The 25,708-nt window shown below is 55.6% G+C and overlaps 1 protein-coding gene across 1 annotated transcript in view; it reads left to right on the top strand.

Moving 5' to 3' along the window:
* Window positions 1-282: 282 nt before the first annotated feature.
* Window positions 283-25,708, top strand: part of HCN4 (hyperpolarization activated cyclic nucleotide gated potassium channel 4) — a 43,725-nt gene continuing 18,299 nt past the window's right edge. The window contains exons 1-2 of the mRNA XM_032417994.1: window positions 283-1,092; window positions 24,475-24,898. Of these exons, the coding sequence (XP_032273885.1) occupies window positions 305-1,092; window positions 24,475-24,898 (1,212 nt within the window). The 5' untranslated portion in view covers window positions 283-304. The remainder of the gene's footprint in view (window positions 1,093-24,474; window positions 24,899-25,708) is intronic.

The following is a 25,708-nucleotide window of genomic DNA, read 5'->3' as shown; positions in this document are numbered from 1 at the left end:
GGCGCCTGGAGCCGGGCCGCGCGCCGCGCCCCCGAACGCGGGAGGGAGAGAGGGAGGGAGCGCGGGGTCCCCGCGCCCAGCCCGGCCCGGGAGGAGGCGCAGCGCGGCGAGCCCGGGGACCCGGAGCCGGACTGGGAGCCTCCCCGCGGCACCCAGCCTGCCCAAGCATGGGCGCCTGAGGCGGCCCGTAGCCGGCGGCGAAAGACGCGTCCCCGCGGGCGGAGTGACCGGCGGGCGGACCTGGAACGGGTCGGCGGCGCCGCACCCGCGCCCCTGCCCCGGCCGGGCCCCGGCCCCTGGCGCCATGGACAAGCTGCCGCCGTCCATGCGCAAGCGGCTCTACAGCCTTCCGCAGCAGGTGGGGGCCAAGGCGTGGATCATGGACGAGGAAGAGGACGCCGAGGAGGAGGGGGCTGGGGGCCGCCAGGACCCCAGCCGCAGGAGCATCCGGCTGCGGCCGCTGCCCTCGCCCTCACCCTCGGCGGCCGCGGGCGGCACGGAGCCCCGGGGCGCGGCCCTCGGGGCGGCGGACGGCGAGGGGCCGGCCCGCGGCGCGGGCAAGTCCAGCACCAACGGCGACTGCAGGCGCTTCCGCGGGAGCCTGGCCTCGCTGGGCAGCCGGGGCGGCGGCGGCGGCGCCGGAGCGGGGGGCGGCAGCAGTCACGGGCACCTGCATGACTCCGCGGAGGAGCGGCGGCTCATCGCCGAGGGCGACGCGTCCCCCGGCGAGGACAGGACGCCCCCGGGCCTGGCGGCCGAGCCAGAGCGCCCCGGCGCCTCGGCTCAGCCCGCAGCCTCGCCGCCGCCGCCCCAGCAGCCGCCGCAGCCGGCCTCCGCCTCCTGCGAGCAGCCCTCGGTGGACACCGCTATCAAAGTGGAGGGAGGCGCGGCCGCCGGCGACCAGATCCTCCCCGAGGCCGAGGTGCGCCTGGGCCAGGCCGGCTTCATGCAGCGTCAGTTCGGAGCAATGCTCCAGCCCGGGGTCAACAAATTCTCCCTGAGGATGTTTGGCAGCCAGAAAGCCGTGGAGCGCGAGCAGGAGAGGGTGAAGTCGGCCGGATTTTGGATTATCCACCCCTACAGCGACTTCAGGTAGGGAGGCCGACGCGATCCTCTGGGTTCCCTGAGCGGTCGCAGGCATGCTTCCTCTCTCAGCCCTGCCTCTCAGCCGGAGTTAACTTTCCTTCCTCGCGCGGGGAGCTCCGAGAGAAGTGGGGCGCCTCTAGGCACCAAGACACCCCCAGATCTCCTCCTGCACCGCGCTGGGAACTTTCTTCTGTGTTGCAGGCTCCAGTCCTCGCCCTCTTGGGGTCTGGGCCACATTGGAGGGCGGCTGAAAAGGTGTTCTGAGCCTGGCCTAGCCCTGCAGGCAGCCAGGAGTAGGCTCTGCCACTTTAAGCCACACATCCCACCTCCCTGTGCTGGGCTGCAGAGTCAGGGTGGCCATCCTAGAGGCAGTTCCAGGTCATTCCGCCTCACGAGCAGGGCCATGAAGGGAGACAGACCTCTTGGCAGAGGTGCCAGCTCCTTGGGCACTGACCCCAAGCATTAGCATCTCCTTCTGGTGCCCTGGGAAGCTGCAGCTGGGGAGGGAGAGCTGGGCCTCCGGAGGACTGAGGTCCAGGATAAAAGCCCTCCATGCCCACCTTATCCCTGGATCCAGACCCTCATGGCAAGCTGGGGGGCCAGGAGCAGGCACCCTGGGCACCTGGCATCCAGACCGGCAGGACAGGATGACCTTGCTCACAGTGGTCAGGGAAGATGCCTGGTGTCCTGACTGATGAGCGGCTGTCCTGTGACCCCAAGCTTATCCAGTGGCCCCTTCTCACCCCAGAGACCCAAGCTCCAGTAGCTACTAGGACTCTCCCTGGTCAGTCCTGGGTCCGCAAACAAATGGTGTGACTGCCAGTCAGGGAGAGGGACCCTGCCCCCTCCCCCATCACCTGAGTCAGATGCCACTGAGGAGCGGATACCACTCGGGGCCTGTGGGGGTATCTGCAAAACAGGAGATCGGTGATTGCCTCTGAAGTTGAAATAAGGGATGCCCCCCATCCCAGTCAAGGTCTTGGGGCCCCCCAGCACCCCCCTGAGTTTTCCTGATACACAGAACTGAAGTGAGGGTCTGAAAAACATTCACCCTCTAAAGCTGGGTCTAATTCATTCTCTCTCTCTCTCTCTCTCTCTCAGCCCTGCCCCCTATTTAGCTCCTTTCCCTGCCTACCCTGCTAGCCTGCCAATATAAATGAGCATTTTGCCAACCCAGAGCCCTCTTTGCAAACTCCAGGGAAGCTAGGTTTGTAATGAGAGCAAAGCCATTTTCCATCCAATGAGAGAGATTTCTCGTGCTGGGAGTGACCAGTCAGGCAACACTCGATGGCTTAAAATAGTGGTGACAAGAGCCCCCCCACCCCACCTTTCCTTTTTTCGAGGGACTGCTCTTCGTAACCCTAATATCGAGGGTTCCCATTCCAGAGAGTGTGGGAAGCCACAGGCTAAACAGACAAGCATAGTCTTCAAGTTGTGTGAGCAAATGTGGGACCCTCCCATCAGGAACTGTGGCTGCTGCCCAGGACCAGGTTCCTCCCCTCTGGTCAGTGTTAGGCCTTAGGGCTCCCAGCCTGAGCTAGGAAGGAATGGGCAGCAGTTGTCTCTCTGCACCCTCTCGGTGTCCTGGGCTTCTCCTCCTCCCTCGGAACTCCCTGGAGGTGGAAGCAGGTAGGCTGTACCAGTATCCGCCGCTTGAGAGCGTCGAGGGGCCCTCCCTTCCCTTGCTCGTCTCCCCGCTGTCTTCATCGTCGGAGAGCCTCTGGTCAGGGTTCTCCTCGCCAACCCCATTGCGTGGGATGTGGGGGGTGCGAGGGGCCAACCCCAAGCGTGCCGGGCCTCCACAGACAACAGGCTTGGATCGAGCACCTTCTGGGAACTGGGCCTTGCCTTCCCAGTCCCCCCTTACCCTGGATGGTGAAGGGTTCGGACTGGGTTGATTGCATAAATGGGAACCCCCCCGCCTTCCCGATCTTCCTCTGCCCATCTTGGCATGTCTGTTTGCAGTCCCCCTGCTGCAGACTCTATCACTAACTGCAGGCTGTCCGGGACATGGCGGGGGCTGGGGGGGGTTGGCGGCGGGCGGGGATCAGGAGGGGTGTATGCAGCAGCATTGATAAATGGGCAACAGGATAAGGGTCAGACTGGGCTTTGAATCTGTGTTTGTACCACAAGCTGCAGAGACAGGTAGCTGGAAGCACACATCTCTGGGGCTGGGTGGAGTGTAAGGAAAGAAATCCAAGAAAGACCATCTGTGTGTGTCTGGAGGGGCAGTGGTCATACCTCTAGGCCAAAACAGCTGGTCTCATCTGCACAAGGTCAAAGAGGCGAGGGCCTGGCTGAGTTTCTAAGCTTAGGAAACCCACTACTCAAACTGGCCTCACCCCCACCAACACCCCAAGCTGAGTTTCAGCCACTGGTCAATGGGCCTCTGCATGGAGCCCTTCCCCACTGCCCAGCTCAGCCTCACAAGAGCTTCTGCAAGCATTGCTCAGGCCAGTTGAGGATTTATTCATCATTTTGACGGGCAGGAAGCATTGATCCAGCAGAATTGGTTTAATAAAGAATCGCCAGCAAACCATGATAGATTGAGTTTGCGGTTTGGAGTTCAGGGCTCACTGTCATGGGCTGCTTCTGGCATCTCCCGTTCCTGCGGGGGGGAAGGTTGGGTGCCTTTTCTGAGGGCTGAGCGGACTCCACTCCGAGGGACCTGCAGAACGTGGGCCATGGCTAATAAGAGGCTTTTCTGGGCTGCTTGCCCTTCTCCTCACCAAGGCCCCAGCTATCGCATGGCTCCTCCAAGCTCTACAGGCTTGTCTGCCCCCCCCCCCGCCCACCCCTCCCACTTCCCAGTTGCCTTTTAAATTTTATATTTAAGGTTTGGTAAGGGAAGAGGCCAGGACACACAGCCAGCCCCTCAGGGCAGTGGTCCCCGGGCTCCTGCCCAAGGCTGTTTGGGCTCTTGGGTCCTGGATGGGTCCTTCCTTCCACATGAGCCATGTCCTGGGAGCCCAGCTTGGCAGCGGGAACCCGGAACAAATAAAACATAGTGTGTTTCCAAAGAGAGAGGAAAGGAGCGGGGACCCGAGTGAACTGTACCTGGTTGTGTTCCCAGAAGCCTGTCAGGCTTTCAAGTGTCAGGCTCAGGGGCTCTGCCTGGATGTGTGTCTGCTTAGGTGTCTGTCTGAGCAGGTGTCTTGGAGCTGTGTGGGCGGACGTGGGGGCTGGCAGGGAAGTCCCCATGTGGGATGTCAGTGATGGGGCAGTCCTGTGCCCCAAACTCTAGCTTGGCCTTGAAAGTGGAGGCAGACAGAAGCTTGGTCCTTCTCATCCCTCTGCTCTTCCGTCTCCTAGCCTGAGCCTTTTGAAGCTGTGAAGAAGGGAAGGGAAGAAGTGCCCTAAAGGGTCTTTTCCTTGGGACAGAAACCGCTGGACTCTGAAATCATGGAACCTGGACCAGGGGCCTGATAAGTCCCAAGGGTGACCTCACCCTGGCTTCTGGTGCGGGCCCCCGGCCCCTGGCACTGCCACTGCCCCCCTCACATCACTTGCCCAGCCCTGTCTGCTCGGGTTATGAGCTTTCTCTGAGCCTCAGTTTTCCCACCTAGGACAATGGGAATCCTGTTGCCCACGTCAGACCTGTACACCTGTGGTCACCCTGTGGAGGTAAGCAGCTCCAGCACACTGTCAGAGACCAGTGATGCTGCTGGGAGCCACGCCGCCCCCACTCTCACTGCCTCCTTCCCGTAGTCCTGGGTGGACCACATGGGCCTCTGTCCTTGGCTCAGGCCAGTGGTTCTGAACCTGTGTCAGGGACCTAAGTGAGAACCTGCAGGAAACTATAGAGTGTCTATCAAGAAAGAGGCACGTATATCCAGACACAATAGGACACTCAATTTCTGGGGTCTGTGGACTCCCTAAGTTGAAGACCATGTAGGTTGTGAACCCCACTCTATCTAGACCATCCCAGAAGAGAGTGCCTGGCCTGGCAGGGGCAGGTGCTAGCCTCTTAGAGCTCATGCTCCCTGGGGCCGTCTGTAACCTGAGGCCAGGGCCTCCCTTTGCTGGCAGGATGGGCATGAAAATGGAGCAGAGTCAGATGCAGAAGGAGGCAGTCTGGGGACTACTTTTCTGTTTCCTCAGTCCCACACCCAGCTTCTCCCCTTCAACCAGGGGCCGGACTGTTTGCATAGGAGGTGGTGAGGAGGAAGGAGGGAGCAGCCCGGCTCTGGGTTGGTGCGAGGGGGGGCTTCCTGGAGGCCATTGCCCGAGAATGCTCCTTCTGCTCTCAGGAATATGGGCACTCACTCTATCTGTTGTAGTGTAGAAAGCCAGGCTGAAAAGAGCTGCAGGCCTTGCGGCGCCAGGGGAGGGGGAAGGGCACCTTGGTGCAGAGGGGAATTCCAAGGTGAGCTGCCCGGGCAGTGCTGTTAGCTGGCACAGGGGCAGCAGGATTCTCCAGTGATGAGGACGTGTTCATCCTGATAAGACTGGGCTGGGGGCAAAGGCCAGCACCCGGCTCAGGGCTGAGGTCCTCCCGGGATGCAGGGTGCGCAGAAGCCCCATGGGGCCGGGCCCCTTGTGTGGCCGGGGTGGGGAGCCGGGGCTCCAGGTTCTCCCCGTGGCAAGGCTTCAGTTCCCCATGGTGTGACTGCTACGTGACGAGGCTGGGGGCTGCTCCCCTGCCCAGCCCTGCCCCTGTTTGTTCCCTTAGCTGCTGTGAGCTGTGAGGCTTTGGGCTGTCAGGTGGCCTGCCTCCCACAGTGCTGGGCTGTCTGCCTGTCTGTCTGCCTGTCCATCTGCCCTCCTCTCCCCTGCTTTCGGGCCCCTGGGTCTTCTGGGATGCCCTCTCGGGCCACACGGCCACCCACCATCATCCATCTGTCCCCGGCCTGACCACCTCAGGGCATTTGGATGGAGCTGTGGGTTTGTTTGAATGCAGTGCTTCTCACATTGTCATGTCATCCAACTCACCTGGGGATCCTGTGAAACTACAGATTCTGACTCATCAGGTCAGAATTAGGGGCGGGGTCTGAGATTCTGCATTTCTGAAAGGGGCCCAAGTGATGCTGCCGGGGCCCAGCGCAGAGCCGAGCTCGGAGGGCTGGGGTTCAGATCATGTGTATGTTCTCTGCTTAGCCCGGGCTCCCTGACTGAGTTCCCTGAGGGCAGAGACTCTGTCTTCTCCTGTGGGCCTCTAGCACTGAGCGCAGCAGGGCGACTTCTGTGAACCGGGTTGAGCAACCCTTCGCCACAGAGGTCAGCTGAATGCTTGCGGGTGTTGGATTCACAGCCTTCCTCCCCTCTTGCACTGCGGCTTGGACCCTGCTAGCCCTGGATGCTGGCCGATGGGGTGGGGTGAGCAGAGGGAGGCCACACAGCCGGAGGGCCCTTACGAACTGTCTTGTCCCATTGCTTGGGCGGCTTCTCTCCCATTCAAAGGGCCAGAGTGGTGGGCCCGGCTGGAGGGGCAGGGTCAGGGAGTGCAGCGACCACCGGGCTGCAGGGGGGTTTCTGGGAAGGAACAGATGTCAGCCAGAGAGTCCAGAGGTGTCAGGGCAGGAGAGTGGGTGTGAGGTGGCCCTGACAGTGGCTGCCTGCAAAGAGGAAGAGACATCCAGTAAAAGGAGCTGCTTTGGCGCTTTGAGGTTGTTGGGTGAGGGGGGGTGGTTGTCTGGACCTCAGTGCCCCCTCCGCTGCCCCACACCATGCCTAGCAGCCTCCCCCGTGGGCTGGACTTACCTGTCACTTCTCTCTGCCCCTCCCACCCTGGAAGGCAGCAGGCCACATACAGATGACAGAGCTGACAGTGTCATAGCAGCCCGAGTGGCCCTTTGTCACAACACTGGCCATCCTGGGGGAATTTGCCCAGAGTAGAAGGTGCAGTCCCAGCTGGCCCAGGCAGTGAGGAGGGGCATGTCCCATATCCAAGGAGGCAACCAGCTCCAGCACATACACCCCTTGGCTCAAGGACTCTTACAAAGCTGTGACTGCCAGTTGCTAATTAATAGAAGGGCTACTAAGGCCGGCCAGGCGGTCCTGCTTGGGCCCAGGGGATATTGAAGAATCCACGTTTCCCCGCCAGAGCGGGCCGTGGGGAGGGCAGGGGCATTGTCTTGGCTTTGGAGAGGATGTTCTCTGCCAGCCAAGCTTTACTGAGAAAGCACTGCCAGGGCCCTGGAAATCGGTGATTCCAAAGCCTAGGAGGCCACTCAAAGACACTCTTCATCATCAGCACCTGCCCAGAATCGGGGTGGAAGCAGCACAAAGCAAGGGTGTGCTCCCTGTCACCAAGGGTGCTCAAGATGAGACAGCAGTACTTAGATCAGAAGTTGCTAAGCAGCACCCCATGGACCAAATACAGCACCCAGATGTGTTCTGTTTAGGCAGCAGTGTGTCATAACAAATCTGAGACAGTGTTTTAAAATGGAAAGATGTGACATAAAAATTTGGCTTTCGGGCTTCCTCTGAAAAATTGGAAACTCTGGCAGCTCTGGCCCCATGTTCCCATACCATAGCAGGCAGCTGGAGCAGACTAGAGGCTGCCCCGTTTCATTTGGCGTTTGCTCTCCGGTTGCCCACTGTCCCTAACATCCCATACCCAGCCACATCATTCATGCCCCCCCCCCCCCCCGCCCCCGAGCTGATGACCTTTGTAAGGCTTCTGAGTTTACAACCCTCGATTCAACCCAGCAGAGACTAGAGCCAGGATTAGAATCCAGACTAGACTGGATTCCCAGGTCAGTAACCACCATTTATGAACCATCTATAACAGGTACCAAACTGCTAGAAGCTTTATATCTCATATTTTATTTACTCTACATGGTGGCCTGAACAATAGGTTCTGTTATCCCCAGTTTACAGATAAAGAAACTGAGTCTCTGATGGGATAAAGAAAAAGATTTGCCCTAAATCATGCAGCGATGAAGTACCAGAACCTTGTCTCGAGGATTCTAAACACATTCTTGTTCCTTTTTGTCTCCTCCTCCTTCTTTTTTGTTAGCTTTAAAAAGTAAAATTACAAACATTCTCCTGAGAATGAAAACATTGCAGATAATGTTTGACCACACATTATCAGTGCGGAGGGCTGTGGGGTGATGGGGCTGAGCCGGCATGGGAGATTTCATCAGCCTTAGCAAACCCCTGGCCTAAAACCTTCATTTTATCAAAGGGGAGCAGAGGACCAGAAAGGGGGAGCCACTGGCCCAAGGTCACAGAGTAAGTCCATGTCAGAGATGAAATCAGAACCCAGTGGGTTATGTAACATCTGGCTGCAAAGACCTCAACATTCCACAGTCTATCCCTAGACCCCAACCAGAGGTCCTGAATGGTCTTGTCACTGGAGCATTTTGGCTTTTTTTTTTTTTTTTTTTTTTTTTAAGATTTTGTATTTGAGAGAGCATGAGAGAGAGAATATGAGGAGGGGGAGAGGGAGAAGCAGACTCCTCGCTGAGCAGGGAGCCTGACGTGGGGCTCCACCACCTGAGCTGCAGGCAGATGCTTAACCGACTGAGCCACCCAGGCGCTCAGCCACTGGACCTTTTTCCGGTTGCCCCAGCTCCATGCCTGAATTTTGCGGTGATAGGTATTTTCTGAGTCCCTTCTTAATTTAAGCTGACCCAGTGAGAAGGGAGTCTTTCCGTATCTGAAAATGCAGTGTCTGGAGCCTGGGACATGCTTGCCCTAACCCCCCCCCCCCAACTCTGGGGTTGCTCTGCTCCTGGCGATGCCAGATCAGGATCCTGACTGGCATGGAGGATTCTGGGGTTCTGGAACCATATCCAGATGCCTGGATATGGTTGATGCACCTGGATATGATTAGGGTTCCTAGGGGAAGGGGACAGGTAGCCAATGGAATCCGTGTTCTCTCCACCAGAGAAATAGGAGGTCACGTGGTTTATCCATTCCCTCCTTCAGAGAAGTGAGGAAGTGGAGTCCTGGTTCAGGACTGTGTGTCCAGGGTCGGGGCTCAGGGTGTGATCAAGGTCAGGTCTCTCTCTGAGGCCACAGTCTAGGCCCACGCTGTGGCCAGGATCCAGGTTCAACCTGAGACCACGATAAGGCCTTGGTCTGGGGTCAGGAACTGGAGTCCTTGAACAAAGCCTCAGAACCAACCCCAGTGCCTCCCAGAGGCCCCAGGCCTTGGGGCAAGGTGGGCATGTGGCCCACCCCACCTGGGGCCCTCCCCTGTAAGAAGCCCTCCCTTTCTCTAAGCTCCCTGAGCTCCTACACCTCTTAGCATCTGAGCCAGCTGCCTCTGGGCCTCTCTGGGAGGGCAAGTACAAATTATAAATAAACAACGGTTCCACTGCCTTCCACGCTGAAGCCACCAAATCTCCCACGTGATGGCTCCGTGCCCTGCTCTGCTCTCTGGTTGTTTGGGGCTGGTGTCTGTCTTCCCAGCCAGGCAGCCAGCTCGTGGCTCCTGCACAGCGGTGCTTGGGGCTGGGCAGGGATGTGTGCCGGCTTGATGGAGGGACTCCCCACACCCCACCGCACTCCCAGCTCCTCAAACTGCGGAGTCAGCCGCGGGGCCTCCGGGTCTGCTCCTGGCAGCTGCGGGGGCCTGATAATTGGCTGCTGATGATTTTGTGTCTGTCTAAGCATTTATCCGTGTGGGTGGACGTGTTATGTCTGCATGAACGAGGCTTTCAGAAATTAATACATAACATGGGGCTGGCTAATAGTCTTCTGGGCCTGGGGAGGGGCAAGCTTAAGGGGGTGGTGGGTCATGCCCCCTCAGAGATCAGATGCTCCATTCCAAGACTGTTGTCACCCGTTATGGAGGATGGGGGTCACTACCCACCCGGCAAAGAAGAGAATAGGATTTCAGCTCCTCCTTAGGGTAGATCAGTACGGATTGATGGTCAGGGAAGGCTTCCTGGAGGAAGCAGATCTGAGCTGGATTTGAAGGAAAGAGAGAACCATTCTGCACACTTTCTTGGAAGTAGGTTTCTGGGAGATGGAGCTAAGGGGCTGGGGTGGGTGTTGGTAGGCACTAAGGGCAGGTTACTCAAAATCTGCCTCTTTGGACCTGTACTTATTAAGCTCTGTGCTTCTCCCCTGAGGACTGTTTCCCCACTGCCCTGGGTCTTGACCCTGATGCTGAGTATGTGTGCATATATTTGCATGTGTGTGCGTGTCTCTCTGGCCTCTCCCCCTGGGTCCTTGTGGCTCAGGGAGCTCTCCTGGCCCTGGCCCCAGCTGCCCAACCTCTGAGACAGCCCCCTTCTCTTGCTGTACTACGCCCAGAAGGCAGGTGTGGCCGCCGCATTAATGTCACTGAGTGTGTGGCCTGGAGGCCAGAAGTAATTACCCTGCAGTTCCCTGTCGTAGGCTGGAGCAGCCCCTGTCAATGATTAACGCGAGTCCCCAGCCACTCATCGCCAAAGCCGGCTTCTCCCACCTATTGTCCGTCAGAGGATACAGGGCGCTTTTCCCTTCTGCAGGGACAGGAAAGACCCAGAAGCCTCATCAGGGCCATCAGCACCTTCTAGAAGAAACACGGTCCAGCAGGGGAGACGCTGCAGCTGGGGCCCGTCTGTGCAGCATCGGGGCCGGCCCACCCTGGAGCCCTGGGTTCTCTCCTCCTGAGCTTTCCTAGCTTGTAACTGCCCACCCCTCCCACGCCGAGTTTGCCCTCCTGACCCTCCTCCTGTTCCGCTGTATGACCTCAGCAAAGTCCTTTCCTGTCTCAGTGTCCAGGGTCAGGGCCCAGTCTGAGGCTGAGAAGAGAGCAAAGCTAATTGCCCAAATAGGTATTGAACCAGTAATCCTGACCCCATTAGTACAAATTGAGCCAGCAGGGCAGGGACAGCTCCGCTGATGAGTGGAGCTGATGAGAACCTCCCTCCCTCCCTCCCTTCCTCCCTCCCTCCCTCCCTCCCTCCCAGAGGCCCATCCAGGCATGATCCTGGAGTTGTGCAGCCCCTGTGCTCCTGGGGCAGTGGGAATTCCTGACACGTGCGGGTCTCTTTCTGCGGAGGCTCTGCCGTCCCTTTGTGCCGGGGGACAGGGTAGAGGCTCCCCAGCTTGTTGTGTGGTATCTGGTCTGCTCCCCCTGCATGAGATCATGGCCCCCGTGGGATCATCAGGCTTTCTTTTTTTTGTTTGCTGGGCAAAGGACCCCAACCCCCTTCTCCCAGCCATCTCTCCTGGGGGACAGCTCAGACCTGGCCCCGGAAGAGTTCAGAGGTGAGGATCCAGGGAGAGTACGGGTCATACTAGACAGCTGCACCTGGAGGAGTCCTGGGGGGCAGGCCAGTAGCACCATGGGCTTTGGAATTGGCAGGGGAAGGAAATGCGGCAAGCTGTTCATCCTGTCCCAGAGGCTCTGAGGAGTCATCATCCCGCTGTGTTGCTCCACAGCTTTTGCGGACAGAGCCGAGGGGGCCCGTGGTGAATGAGAGGTCAGTGGATGCTCAGCTCTGCCCCATCCAGCTGTGAGGACCGGAACGAAACCTCCCCTCCCTGTGCCTTGCTTTCCTCATCTGAAAGTGGACAGTGCTTCCAGAGAGGGGCTGGGTTTTAGCAAGACCCCAAGACCCCGAAGCTGGAATTGGCCGGCTGCGGAGTCACCTGGGAGCTTTTTGCGATTACGGACGCCTGGGCCTCCCAGTGTGGCCCCCCGGGCGGGTATGATTTGGGGGAGCACCCAGATTGATTCTGCTTCTGTCACCTGAGGAGCCAGTGAGCTGGGCACCTCTAAGGCCCTCCCCACGCTAATGGTCTGCAGCTTTCTGACCGCACCTCGTCTGCCTCAGCCCCTCGGGGCTCCCCAGAGCCTGGGGGTGAGATGCTCGCTCCCCAGCCTGCCATCCAAGCCCATTTGTGATAGGCTTCTCTCCAGGGAGTCATTACCTTTTCTTGTGTTAGCAATCAGAAATCATAAAACTCCGGGGCTGGTGGGACCCCAGAGACCACAGTCCTTGCTCCGCATCCTTGTCAGATGGTGTTTTCCTAGACGGAAGGGAGCAGAGTCCCACCTGGCTTGTGGTGTCAAGAGCCCAGGCCCCTCCAGGGAAACCTGATCCCAACAAGAAGGGGGCCACGTAGACCCTCCCAGAGTGAATATTTAGCTAGCTTCTCTGGGGCGGCCCTCCAGCGGCGTCGTCCTCACCTCCGCCCTAAGTCCAGCGGGTTTCGCCCTTACCCCGGTGCCCCCTCCTTCGGGAGCAGGTGAGCTCTCCTACCTAAGTTCCCCTGAGGTTGCTTCCCTCCGTGCTGCTCCTCAGCCGAATGCTATTTTCGTTGCGGTCTCCTGAGTGCAGGCAGCTGTGCTTGAGCCTTTGCTGCCTGGAAGCCGGGCGGGCAAGTGTCCCAGCTGCTCGGCGCCTCCCCGTTTCTCCCCAGGTAGTCTTGTGGGCTGGGTGAAGCTCAGAGAGGTTAGGCCACTAGCCTGAGGGAACACAGCAGCCTGGCATCTCGGGGCGCTATAGAGCAGATGGCCCCTGCTATACACGTTGGGGTATGTGTGCCTGTGTGTGTGCGTGCGTGCACGCACGCGCGTGTGTGTGTGTGTGTGCACACTCACTCTTACATTAACATATCTGTGCGTGCACAGACTTAAAGTCTCCTGAGGAAGTCTCGGCCCTTCAGAGAAGCAATGGGTTGATATCTTGGTGTTCCTTATGGCCGGGCCCGTGCTCAGTTGTGCCGTCACAATCCCTTCCCCGAGGATCTCTCTTCCTCTGCAACCTTCGTGGCTCCCCAGGGCCCCAGAAGAGTCCGGACTACTCAGTCTGGCGTTCAGGATGCCCCCGACTTCTCTTCAGACCAGTATTGGGTGGGGGAATGGGGGGCCAGAGTTCTCCACGGTTTGTGCTCTTCTCTCAGCGAGCTTTCCGTCTGGCCAGCTGCCCTTGGCTGGCCTCTTTAGCCTCCGCACTGCAGAGATTCATGGAATTGGCGTGTCTTTAGAGTTTTTCCAGCTCCAGCCTCTCTTATCAATGGGGAAACTGAGAAAAGGATTATGAGAGGGCAGGGACTTGTTCAGGGCACACAGCAGGGTAGAGATGGAGAGGGAACTAGAACCCAAGACTCTCAGGCCCCTGGGCTGGACTCCTGCTGTGTAGCTTGGGCCTCCTTCCCGTAACCGCAACACTGACCTTCCTGACCCGTGGACACACTCGGGCCGCCTCCTCTCTGGGGCTTTCGTACCCAGCAGGCTGTGCTGCTCCCTCTTCCTCTCTGTCCACATTCTCAAGCCTGGCTGAATTTCCCCTCCAGCTATCCCCAGCCCACACTGCAGAGCCAGACTGGTCTGGATCATCAGCTCCCCTGTAGAGGTGAGTCTGTCCGTCCCTAAGACTGAGAGCTCCTTGTGGTGAGACCGGTCCACACGTGTCAGTATCCCCAGAGCCCTCAGGCCAGGACCTGCATCTGAGTGGTCACAAGAATAATAATGGTGATGATAACAGCCAGCCTACACTGAGTATTTGCACTGCCTAGCATCTTATAAATATCTCATTGAATTCTCCCAGAATCCTGTGAGGTGGGATTCATGTTCTCATTTTGCGCATGAGGAGACAAGTTCAGAGAGGTTAAGTGATCTGTCCGAGGCCACACAGCCAGGTGTTTAGACACTGGAATGCCTAAACTCCCTACCTGTAGCATATAGCCTGGTTACTCCATGTGGTCCCCGGACCAGCAGCCTTACTATCACTAGGGAGCCTATTTGCAATGCAGATGTCAGCCCCCACGCCACACTTAGTAAATCCCTGTCTGTGTCTTGGTAAAATCCCCAAGTGATTTGTGTGCAGAGCACTGTGCTGTATGATGGAAAGATCACCTCTGCTTGGGGAATAGCCAAGACTGGCCCTCATTGTATGATGAAATGCTAGGGCCTCAGCCCAGGACTGGGATGGACTTCACAGAGTGTCAGGAGTTTAACATATCTTCTTGGGTCTTCAAAACCAAAACCAAATTTTCTTCCTTAAGTCACATAGACAATTTAAAAAAATAAAAATACAACCAAATCCCAACTACCCACCCATAAACCAAGCACTAGATGCCCTTGGCTCTGAATCTTCTGGAGGCAGCCCCAGGCAGACGAGGGAGCGGCTACCTGGGAGCCCTGTGATTCTGAGTCAGAGTTTGAGGTGGATTAAAAATAGAGCCTAGTGGCCAGAGGCAGGTGGGAGGAAGAGAGCAATTCATCTGTTATGGGGGGGAGACCCCACGTCAGGGAGGTTGGGCCAGAAGAGGGGGGCGGTGAGGATGGCGGGGTTATGCCCTCAGATGCAAGAGTTGTGGGCCCAGCCTGGCTCTGTGTGGAGTTCCGGCCTGACGGGGAGGGAGAGTCTACAATGCCAGCCCCAGGGCACAGGCGGGGAGGACCCCATCCAGCTCCCAGGCAGCCGGCAGCTTCTCTGGGACGGTGTAGGGCTGGGCAGCAGCTCTGCCCCAGAGAATACTGAGCAGGAGCCTGGACAGGGAGGGGGCAGGGAGGGATTGGTCAAAGATCCAGGTTTCACGGTTGGGAGGGAGGGGGACAAGGAAGGAGGCTCGTGTGTGTTGTGGGCAAGCACGTGGTCTCCGTTGCCTGTCAAATGGGACAGCATTTGAGGCCATCCCTCCCTCCTTTATCACCGCCCTCCTCCAAAAAATCTCATCCTGACCTCCCTGCCATGCTAACACGCGTTCTGCATGTTTATGCTGGCTGCCTAGGAGTTGCCCCGAGGACCCAGTGTGTATCTCTCTTCTGACTCGAGTGAGGGGACTCTTCCCAGCACGGGGCACTGGTCATTGGCTAAAGGCAGATTTTGTTTTTTGATTATAAAGGAAATATTTGCCCATTTTTAAGAAAATATAGAATTTAAAAGTAGAACAGAGTGTAGGAAATCTAGAAAGGTGTGTGATGGAGCAAACAAAATCACTCATAATTCCACCACGTAGCCATGATCAGTGTTAACCTTTTAGGGTAGTTTCTTACTTGTTATTTTTGGCAGTCTTTTCCCCCCTGGCAACGGCCTTTAGTCCACCCATCCATTTAGCAATAAGACAATTTTAGGAATGGCCCCTGAGCCCCTCACTCCCCAGCCCCAGGCCCAGCTATGTGTTCATGTCTCAGAAGAGGAAGAACAATCATTTCTGCTCTTGGGGGGGACAGGGCAGGGCTGAGGACATAAGATTCATCCTGGGTCTGCAAAGTGGGGTAACACAGGGGGATTCTAGGAGAAGGTGGGACTCTCTCCTTCCTACCCTTGCCCTTTCCTCCTCCCCTCCTCCACCCCTACCTCCTGGATCTCTGTGCTCTTCCTATTTCAGGAGGAGGGAGAATCCTTAAAATCCCCACTGAGAGGGCATGCCCCTAATGGGGAGGGGGGTGTTTGGCCACCATGGGCCTGTTCCAGTCAGGGTGGAAACAGTCATGCCTAGGTTGAGGCCACTGTGTCCCCCTCCCAGTCCCCTCTGTCACCCCACTCTGTCAGAAACCCCAAACCCCATGCTTCTCCTGGCCTGTCTCTTGTTCGGCTACTCCTCTCCCCTTCCCCCACCCCCCCCCTCCACGGGCTCTGCCCTTCCTTCTCTGTGAATTTTCCACCATGGGTTTCAGCATTTCACTCTCTGATGGATGTTTCTGGGAGTCTTGGGGTCTTGGGGGTTTGGACAGGACACGTTCCACCCAGATCATCGAGGCTTGTGGGTCTCAGTGAGCTGCTGTTTCGTACGGCTTCTGCTGGGCCACCTGTCACTCAGCTTCACGTCCTAAGGTGTGCATGCATTCATTCACCCACCCATTCACACATGTATTACGACCCACCACGTAAAAGGCCCAGTGCCAAGTTCAGAGAGTCGTGTAGGCCACAAGATATAAACACACAAATCAAACACACAATTTCATCATAGTGTGATAAATACTATGCTAGGGCAACGCATATAAGGGGCACCTAACCAGATTTCTTAGGATACAAAGAAACGACGCCTCCTCTGAAACGAGGGACTTGGGCTGGGCAGGGATGGTGAGGAGAGTCCCAGGCAGACGCTGGTGTGTAGGCAAGCCCAGAGGACAGGAAGTGTGGTGCCTTTGGGCATGGAAAGCTGCTGGTACGTCTGGAGCAGAGCGTTGTGGGGAGGAAGAGTGACAAGATGTGGGAAGGAGGCAGAGTCCAGATTCAGAAGGGCCTGGGGATGACAATGGGACTGGGTTTAGCTGGGAACGCAGAAGGACTCTGGGCTTGGCAAAGTGTGGAGAGTGGATTGCTGGGAGGATGCGGAGCCCATGTGGGCCCTTGAAGTATGCAGGGTCCTGGAAAGGCCAGGGGCTCAGTTAGGAAGCCACGGGGTAGGCCGAGGGGTGTGCTAGGAGACTCAGTCCCGCTGGCTGGGTGTTGGTAGGTGAGGGAGATAGAGACTAACTCCCCGGTTTCTAGATGGAGCATTTCGATGGCTGGAGGAACCCGTGCTGGGAGCACAAGAATTTGGGAGGAAGCTGTTTAGTTATCTGGACGTGCCAAGAATGACGGGGGCATCCAGGTGTAAAGGTGTAGTCGGCAAGTGAACACATGGGTGTGGAGCTTAAGAGAGAGGTCTGGTTTGAAAGCCAGCAGAATCATGGAGGCCTTGGCAGCTGGCGAGGTCACCCAGGGAGAGTGTGGAGAGAGAGAAGAGGCCAGGGCCCAAAAGAACAAACACACTTAAAGGTCACGCAGGGGAAGAGGAGCCCCTCCAGGGGAAGGAAAGAGAGGCAGAGAGAAGGGAGGAAACCCAGGGTCTCAGAGTGGCCCGTGGTGTCAGGTGATGCTGAGGGTCAGCCAGGAACAGACCACAAAGCACACCGAGGACTGTGCAGTTGCTGAGGGGTCGGCAGGAGTGTGGGGAGAGGCAATGGAAGTGGAGCGAGCCGGCACCATGATGCCTCTCCCAGGAAGCTTCTCTCTGGGCGAAGACATCAGGCAGAGGGATTCGGGACTCGGGAATGGTTTCATTTTATTTTTTAAATGTAGGGAGCTTAAAAGAATGAGCTGATGGGAAATGATGCTTGGGGAGGGAGACTGAAGATACAAGAGGGGGTAACCTATGGGTCAGGGTCCCTGGGGAGGCAGAGGGGACTTGTATCAAGAGGCAGGTGGAGGGGTCGCTGATGCTTTTGTGACTGGAGGAGGGGGAAGGGGTGAGGGAGAGGCAAGCAGGGGTCGCAGTCTGGTGGCAGAAAGAGGAAGGGGACCTTCTGGTGGCTTCTCTTTTGTCTGTGAACGAGAAGGTGGTGTTATCTGCTGAGAGTGGGGTAGAAGAGTGGTTTTAGAGCTTTGAGGAGAGAGAAGATACTTGGAAGTGGCTGCTGGAAGAAAATTGGTGGGGAAAGGGTCTCCTGGAAGGTGGGGCAGGTGGGGGTGAGCGCCAGTTGAGTATGGAAACCCAGATGAGGAAATTGAGGCACGGGAGCTAAGGCGCTTACATATTTAGCAGAATGGGTCTGAGGTGGTGGGATTTTTTGCACAGTCCCCAGGAAACATGCAAAGGGTGAATGGTGGCCGTGATCCAGGGCGTGATCTTGTGAAGAGGGTGCCAGAAGGACCGGGTGAGCGAGGTAGAAGGGCTGGACCCTTGTGTCTCAGGGGAGGGGAGGAGGCAAGAGAGTTCTATGACTCAAGGTTCCTGGGACAGACACTACAGAATCGACTCAGCAGGACCGGCTAAGAGAGCTGGAGGGAAAGGAGGTTGCGGTGAGAGATGGAGCCACTGCAGAGGGTGACATGGTCCCTCCCCCGCTGCAGGAGTGGGTGATGATGTGCCTGCCGTCAGTAGAGTCAGGGCACCAAGCCACTGAGGGGCTGCGTGTTTGGGGTTGATACATAGAGTGGAGGTCTCCCAGGATGATGGCAGGGTTTGGAGAGGAATGGAAGGCTGTGAACCAAGTGCTAACACGATCAGGGTCCCCGAGATGGAACAGCGGCAGATGGCTGCTGGCAGGATGGCCAGAAAATGACAGGATGCTCAAAGGATCCTGTAAACCTTCCTAGCACAGACAGGAAGTGACCCCAGCATGGGGGGCAGGGGGATGCTGACCCCACCCCCGACTCAGAGGTGCCTGGGGTTTAAGAGAGTGACGTCCTCAGGATTCAGCTGAAGCTTGCGTAAGGGAAAAGTAGGACTCTGGGGGCAGGCTATTTGGGCTTAATTCTTGATCCACCATATATAGCAAATTTCTCAGCTTCTTGTGCCTCAGTCTCCTCATCTGTAAAATAGGCGCAATCATAGTATCTCCCTCACAGGGATTTTATGAGGATTAAATGAGATAATCCATATAAGGTACACTGATCAGTGCCTGGCATGTAGTAAGGGTCCAAAAAACATTGGTTGCCATCCTCCTCTTGTCTCATTGTCTTCGCTGTCACCTGGGGCAGTTGTCTGTGCTGGGCATGGAAAACCAAGGGCTGGCTCGGGAACCCAGGGGGAGCTCCCCACTCCCATCGCTGTCTCAGACACCAGGATTCCTGGGTTCCTGGTTTACATGACTTGGTGGGAGCCTGAGAGGAGAGCTAGGTGGTGCCCGACGGAAGGGCAGGATGAGACAGCCACTCCCAGACACAGAGCATGGTTAGGCCAACTTCCCGGGGGAGGAGGTCTTGGATGGGTCTTGGATGAGGGATGGGAATTCACGAGATGGGGATTCAGGAGGCAGGGGCCATTCTCAGGAGGAGGAGCCAGAATGTGGACGGAGATAGAGCCAGGGGGTGGGTGTCCAGTGGTTACTGTGAAGGAAGCAGGAGGGAGAACAGGGAAGTGGGGCGCAGGGGATGCCAGACCTTGGAGCTTGAACTTTCTTCTGTAGTCATGGGGAATCTGCCAAGAAGGCTCAAGCAAGGGGTGATGAAATCATAAAATTTGGAAAGATAACCCAGAGATCATGTGAGTTGGAAGGAAAGAACTTGGGGGCTAGAGACAGGTAGGCAGCAGGGGCAAGGGTCCAGGCGAGGAGCAGTGAGGAACTGATCTAGGACAAAGCAGTCAAGGACAGATTCAGAAGCCATCCTAGAAGATGCTAGACAAGGGGTGTCTGGGTGACTCAGTCAGTTAAGTGTCCCAACTCTTGATCTCAACTCAGGTCTTGATTTTAGGGTCATGAATTCGGGCCCTGCACTGGGCTTCACGCTGGGTGTGGAACCTACTTAAAACAAACAAACAAACAAAAAGATGGGAGACAAGACTTGTCATTGCATGTGGGGCCTGCAGGAAAGAGAAAGCAGCTGAAGATAGCTTTGAGGTTTTGAGCCCAGGTGGTTGAAATGCTGAGTGTGCCATTCAGCTCTGAGGAGGAAGATGCTGTGTTCAGCCTTGGACTTGGGTGTAGGAGCCAGCAGGCCCTCCGGGTGGCAGGTGGGAATGTAGGTCTGGTGCTAGGAGAGGTGTCTACAAAGAGGGAAGGGGTAAATGATGGGGCCCTGGGTGTGCCACTCCCCTGGGAGGAATCGTGAGGACCCTGGCCTGTAGTTCAGCATGGCAGGAGCACAGCCATGTCTGGGACAAGGCCCCTGCCTTCAGGGAGCCACAGCATTCTGGGATGTCCAAACCCAGGGCTCAGGCCAGGCCCAGGTCCATCCGTGAGGGGTTGGAGAGGCCTGGAAGAAGTAGCACTTCAGATGAATCCTAAAGGATGGAAAAAAATGTAATGGGCCAAAACCCGACCCTCTCTTCCAGCTGGCAGGATTCCCAGTGGATGTCATTTGTGTCAACATGTGTGCAAGCAGGTGTGCAAGAAAATATGCGTGTGTGTATGGGAGCAAAAATTAGCAGGAGTGCATAGATGAGAGTGTACAAAACTGTATTAATGGTGTGTGTGTGTGTGTGTGAGCATATGCGCTCAAAGGCAAGCATGGGTGTGTGTGGACAAGACAAGGTTGAAGGAGGCCATCCCTCTTCTGACTTCCACTTCTCCTGCCCCCATTTTATTACCCTTCACTCCTCTTCAGCCTCTGGGGAAGGAGAGTGCCCTTGGTCTGGTCCTTGAGTCTCTGAGTTCAGGGTCAGGAGCCTCCTATCATCTTTTTCCTCAGCTCCCTTGAGCTCCCTCAGCCATAACCTTCCTATCAGACCAAACCATGGAATGTTCCAGGTGTCCGTGTAAAAGGGCTGGTTGGCTTTTTGCCATCCCCCGTTTCTTCTGCACACGAGACCTTCTCCTCCAAAGCTGCCCTGTAGGCCACGCCCACTGGCTGAGAGGCCACCTGCCTGCTTGGATGGCCAGGCAGGAAGAGAGGTCCAGGATTAAGGGAGGACAGGCCTAGGGGTCCTGGGGCTAAAACTGGGGTGAGGTGTCTTCCCTTTAGCTTAGAGAACACTGGGACAGGGGCGGGTCATCTGGCTTTGGAGAGAACAAGGCCTCTAATTCAGGCATGTGCCAACTCCAGCATGTCTGAGTCTGGCTGTCCCTCGCTTCCCTGACAGGGCCTGCCACCCACCACCATGGATGCATACCCTGGATTGTGGGAGCTAGCCACGAATGATTCTAGGGGCAGTGAGGTGCTGGGGGAATATGGGGCATCCAGCTTGAGGTTGTGGAAATGTTACTGTTCCCTCCTCCACAGACCCCTCTTACAGGATAGCACAACTGTGCCCGATTGACCAGGATGACCAGGATGCTTTTAATATTTGAAAGTTGTGCTACTTCCCCCACCCAGGAAGTACACCAGAAGGCTCTGGCATCAGGAGGATGGGTCCCTTCCAAACCTCTTCACAACTCTCTCTTCTCTCTCTCTTTTTAAAATGTTATTATTGAAGTAGAGGTGACATACGATGTTATATCACTTTCAGGTGCGATTTCATAGTGATTCAACCATTCTATACATTATTCAGTGCTCACCACTATAAGGGTAGTCACCATCTGGCCCCATCTCTCTCTCCTCTCTTGTCTACACCCGCTGTGATAGGCTACCTCCCCGTGTGCGCAGAGGTGCCAGGAAGGCTGGTCTCCCTCCCTGCATCCCACTGAGGTGCCTAAAATCCTAAGCAGTCAGGCTCTCAAGTCCCCCCAGACCTCTCGGAATCTCGTTCTGTCCCTCACTAGCTGTGTGATGTTGGGTAGATCCTTCTCTCTGAGTCTCAGTGTCATCATCTGCAAAATACAGATGTTAGCAGCCAACTCAGTGCTGGTGTGAGGATTAAATGAAATAATGCATGGGAAACACAAAGTTAAGTGCTTGATACATGTGAAATGTTTTGGAGTCTTTATAAATTCAGTCACCAAGGAGCCCCCTAAAAAAGCCCAGGACATTAAGGAATCATTTGAGATGCTTCTGATCACTGGGCTTGGCGAGAAGAGGGCCCAGGAACTGAAGATGCAGTGGGGAGGCTATTGCCAACTTCCCCTGGCCAGACGAGCAGAACGGGGCTGGCAGGCGCCAGGAGCTGTCCGTGGTGCTGAACGCCTCCCCTTCCCTTCTCTCTCCCCGCTCTCAACTGGCCCTGCTTTTGGGAATCTGGGCAACCTGCTTGCAAAACTAAGGGGAGGTAGTCTCCAAGGCCAAGGGCAGCTCCCAAAGCCCAGGTCCTCCAGGAGCACTTTCTGGCCTCACCCTTCTGGGCCACCGGGAGCCATGCCTGGGCTGCTGCCTGGGACGGTTTCTTCCATCATTGCCCAACTTGTCTTCTGTCTAAGCCTTGTATTCTGACTGGACCATGAGCTCCCTGAGGTCAGAGCATCTGTCTGCCAAGGTAGACTGGTTCTGTTGCCTGACTGTTCACAGAATGTTGTGGTCCTTGGCTTCACCACTGGACTCTCCCAGAACCATTATAAGCTCCCTTCCACCCCCAGCCCCAGTAGATGCTTTGCTTTGACTCTTCCCTGGAAGATTTCATCTTCCTCCCTTGTCTCTTTCCTATGAATTTGTTGACTTGAGTTCCTTACTGACTCATTTAGTAATACAGATAGGTATAAGTCAGAGCATTTTGCAAATATCAATTCATGTCATTGTTATAACTCTGAGTTAGGTACCATTATTATTCTCAGTGAACAGACAAGGAAACTGAGGCATGGAGAGATTAAGTGACTTGCTAGTAAATGATGGAACCAAGAGTTGAACCCAGGATGGCTGGCTCTGAAAGCCTCTCTTCCCACCATATTATGCTGCCTTTTGGGTAGCTCTGTGATGCTCCAGGATAATGGTTTGTGGGGAGGAATTCTCCAGCATTCCGACCCCAGCCTGGATCAGGCACCAGAAATATCCCTTAGCATCTGGAAACTCACGATTGAAATAATTAGTCAGAATGCCAGGAAATGGTTGTTTTTGCCTCGTGTAATTTGGTTTTATGAAGACCACTAAATGCAAACATTCTCCTGTTAATTACTGTCTCAAATTTGGTCTGTAATTGAGAGAACTAGAGCTGGGGAAAGTGTAGAAACCCGCTGGAGTGGCAGGCCTGCCCAAGTCAGCATTCCCAGCCGCCTTGCTCCCGCTCTGTTAATTTTAGAAACTCCTCTAGCCTGGGTGTATTATTAGCTTTATGTACAGAGGGCCATGGGGCCCTCAGTAGCCTCTCAATGCCAGTTTTGTTTTGTTTTTTTTTCCCCAAGAGATGAAGTGAAAGGGAATGGTGACCATGTGTATATAGGGGTGTTTGCACACTCTGTGTGAATGGGGATACCTGTTTGTGGCTTCAAATGTGTGTCTGCAGCTGTCTTTGAATGATGTGCATGAGGCTGCGTAGAGAGTGTACACAGCTCAGGAACATCCCATAGAAGCCGAAACCATTCTCCTGGGGCTCACACGTCATTAGCAAGATGTGCTGTCTTCTGTGTGGTGGGTGTGATGGCTGGGGTGGGTTCTTGGGTCTTAGGTTGGGTTCTCCCAGACGGCATAGGGGGATAGGGGTTGGAGAAAGGGTGGTGGGTTGTAGGGCAGGGAAGGAGCTGAAGTTGACCTCTTAGCACCAGCCTGAGAATGAGAAGGTTTTAGCCTGGGAGGCTCTGACTTGAGGTCCTGTCTTGAGGCCCTGAATGGCTTGGCTTTCAAAGGAGCTGTCCAAAGCTGCCCTTCCAGAAGCTGCCCTTCCCTGAGTTGTGTGGTGTGGGACAGCTGTCTCATCCACCTTCAGTGAGGCAGATCCTGTTCTCTTTGACTCATAGCACCATTTTGAATCTGACAAAGAAAGCAATTTGCTGTGAAGTAATATTTATTTTTCAAACCTGGAACTTTTCTGGCAGGAACACTTTGGTTTTGGAACAAGACCCTCTGAAGACTCGAGGGAAGCTTGTCTTTTTTTCTCTTTCCTCCCTCCTAGCTTTCTTACAGTCAAGAATTAAAGATGGCTGAAAGGTTATTTCTCTTGGGAGAGGACATGCTTATTTCTGCCTGACTTAATACCTTTATCTGTCATTGTGTAACTGTTGAAATTAATAGCAGAAGAAAATAGCTGTGCAGTGCAGGTTTTAGATCTTGGGGCCAGCCCCGGGGTGGCTGGTACTCAGGCAGGGTCCCTGGTATTGATTGGTCATACCTTCTAGACATGGGGTCTGTGCCTGCCTGTGCTGTCTTGCACACTCCAGAGGAGCCCCTGCTAGGCCAGGTGGCTTCGCCCTGAGGGGCCCTTCCCACCTCCCTCAGGAAGCACTTGCAGTTGCTTTGACACCTTAGGAGAAATGATACTGTAAGCCCCCACTGATCTCACTCCATTGCATTGAGTGACACCTCACAAGTGTCTGAAATCCCCTCATTAACACTTCCTGCCCTTGAAGATTTCACTGTCCTTCCCCAACCCTGTGTTAGAATGCAAACCTCTGGGGGAGAGAAATGGTCAGGCATTTTCTGACTATAGGGAATAGACTAAAGGGGGACCCCAGAAAGCCAGTGTGGGTGAGGGCCAGATCACAATTATGGGACAGAGTGTTTAGGCTCCACCCCTTATTGCACAGTGAGGAAACTGAGGCCCAGAGCAGGGAGGGAACCTGCTTGACATCACATAGCATGTCAGTGACAGAGCTGGGGCTGGATCCCAGGCCTCCTGCCACCCAGGTACCCGCCGTGTGTCTGGACCTCCCCTGCTCTCTGGTCACAGTCTGCAGCACGTCTGCCCACCAGCCTGTCTCAGGCCATAGCTGACCCTCAGGGAGGATGGAGCAGCTTGGCCTGAGCCTGGGGTGTTGTGGGGTGAACTACTCCTGCTGCTAAAACAGCTTCACACTTCTCTCTGGACATCATGTTTGGTTTGCATTTCAGCCTGACTCCTGCTGGGGAGTGGGAATGGGAGTGGGAGGCTTGTCACTGGGGAGCAGACAGAGGGACAGGCAGAGGGTATCCTTAGGGAAAAGAGAGCCTTTCGGTGCCAATCTCCATATCTTGCCCATGGTACCCGTGTGCCTATCTCACGCAGTGACTCAGAACCTCCCAAGACTTCCCTCTTCCACACCTGCTCTCCCTTGGAGTTTTCTCTCATAGTCTGTAACTCATTCCCTCTGTCCTCCTGGCGACTGACCCCTGTGTCTCTGGGCAGATTTTACTGGGACCTGACCATGCTGCTGCTGATGGTCGGAAACCTAATCATCATTCCCGTGGGCATCACCTTCTTCAAGGATGAGAACACCACACCCTGGATCGTCTTCAATGTGGTGTCGGACACATTCTTCCTCATCGACTTGGTCCTCAACTTCCGCACAGGGATCGTGGTGGAGGACAACACCGAGATCATCCTGGACCCGCAGCGGATTAAGATGAAGTACCTCAAAAGCTGGTTTGTGGTGGATTTCATCTCCTCTATCCCTGTGGACTACATTTTCCTCATCGTAGAGACACGCATTGACTCAGAGGTCTACAAGACCGCCCGGGCCTTGCGCATCGTCCGCTTTACCAAGATCCTCAGCCTCCTGCGCCTCTTACGTCTCTCCCGCCTCATTCGATATATTCACCAGTGGGAAGAGGTGAGTGGCCAGACCCAAACCTCTTGGGGGAAGGGGTATTTTTCCCCACAGGGGGAGTGAGGGGCCAGCAGGTAATCTCAGATTGTTGGATTTGGGCTGTCAGATGGTAGCAGGCACATCTTCTCCAAGAGGACAAATGGTAGTAATTTCTTGACTTCTTAGGTGCTAGAAACTATGAAAATCACTTTACAGTCAGTATCCTATGTAAGTCTCTAACAACTGCGATACTCATTTTTTACATAAGGAAACCAAGAGACATAAAGGGATTTATATGAGGTCACAGAATCAGTAATTGGTGAACCTGGACTGAGGGCCTACACTGTTAACCACTGGACTATATTGTTTGGAAAGCAAACTCATGAGCCTTTAGGGGCCAGGCAGGGAATGTGAATGGGTGAAAAGGGCCAGTGGGAGGCAGTAGGGAGTGTGGTGGACTGGGGAAAACTGAAGAATACATCTTCCGTCTGCCTCTACTCCACTGTAACCACTTGTTGCCAAGTGAGAATAGGCCCAGGTTGCGAGATCTACAGATTGATCATGAGAAGCAGAAAAATGGGTTTTTGTGCCAATTTTGTTGGCAACTATTTTTGTGCCAATTTTGTTGGCAATTTTGTTGGCTGGTGGGGGTTCTTCCGGAGCAGACCCTGAGGTGAGGATTTGCATGAAAGTAGCTTTTTTTCCCCAGTGGGGCTGAGGTGGGCAGTGTTTCCAGGAATAATATGGTAAGGGAATGGGGAAGAGGGACAGGGGATGGAAGGAAGGAAGCCAAATAAGGGTGACACCAAGCAAAGTGCCGTGGGGAGCTCTGGG

The sequence above is a fragment of the Phoca vitulina genome, unplaced genomic scaffold (genome assembly GCF_004348235.1).
Source record: "Phoca vitulina isolate PV1807 unplaced genomic scaffold, GSC_HSeal_1.0 scaffold20, whole genome shotgun sequence".
Lineage (NCBI taxonomy): Eukaryota > Metazoa > Chordata > Mammalia > Carnivora > Phocidae > Phoca > Phoca vitulina.
This window is presented reverse-complemented; position numbering and strand designations above follow the sequence as displayed.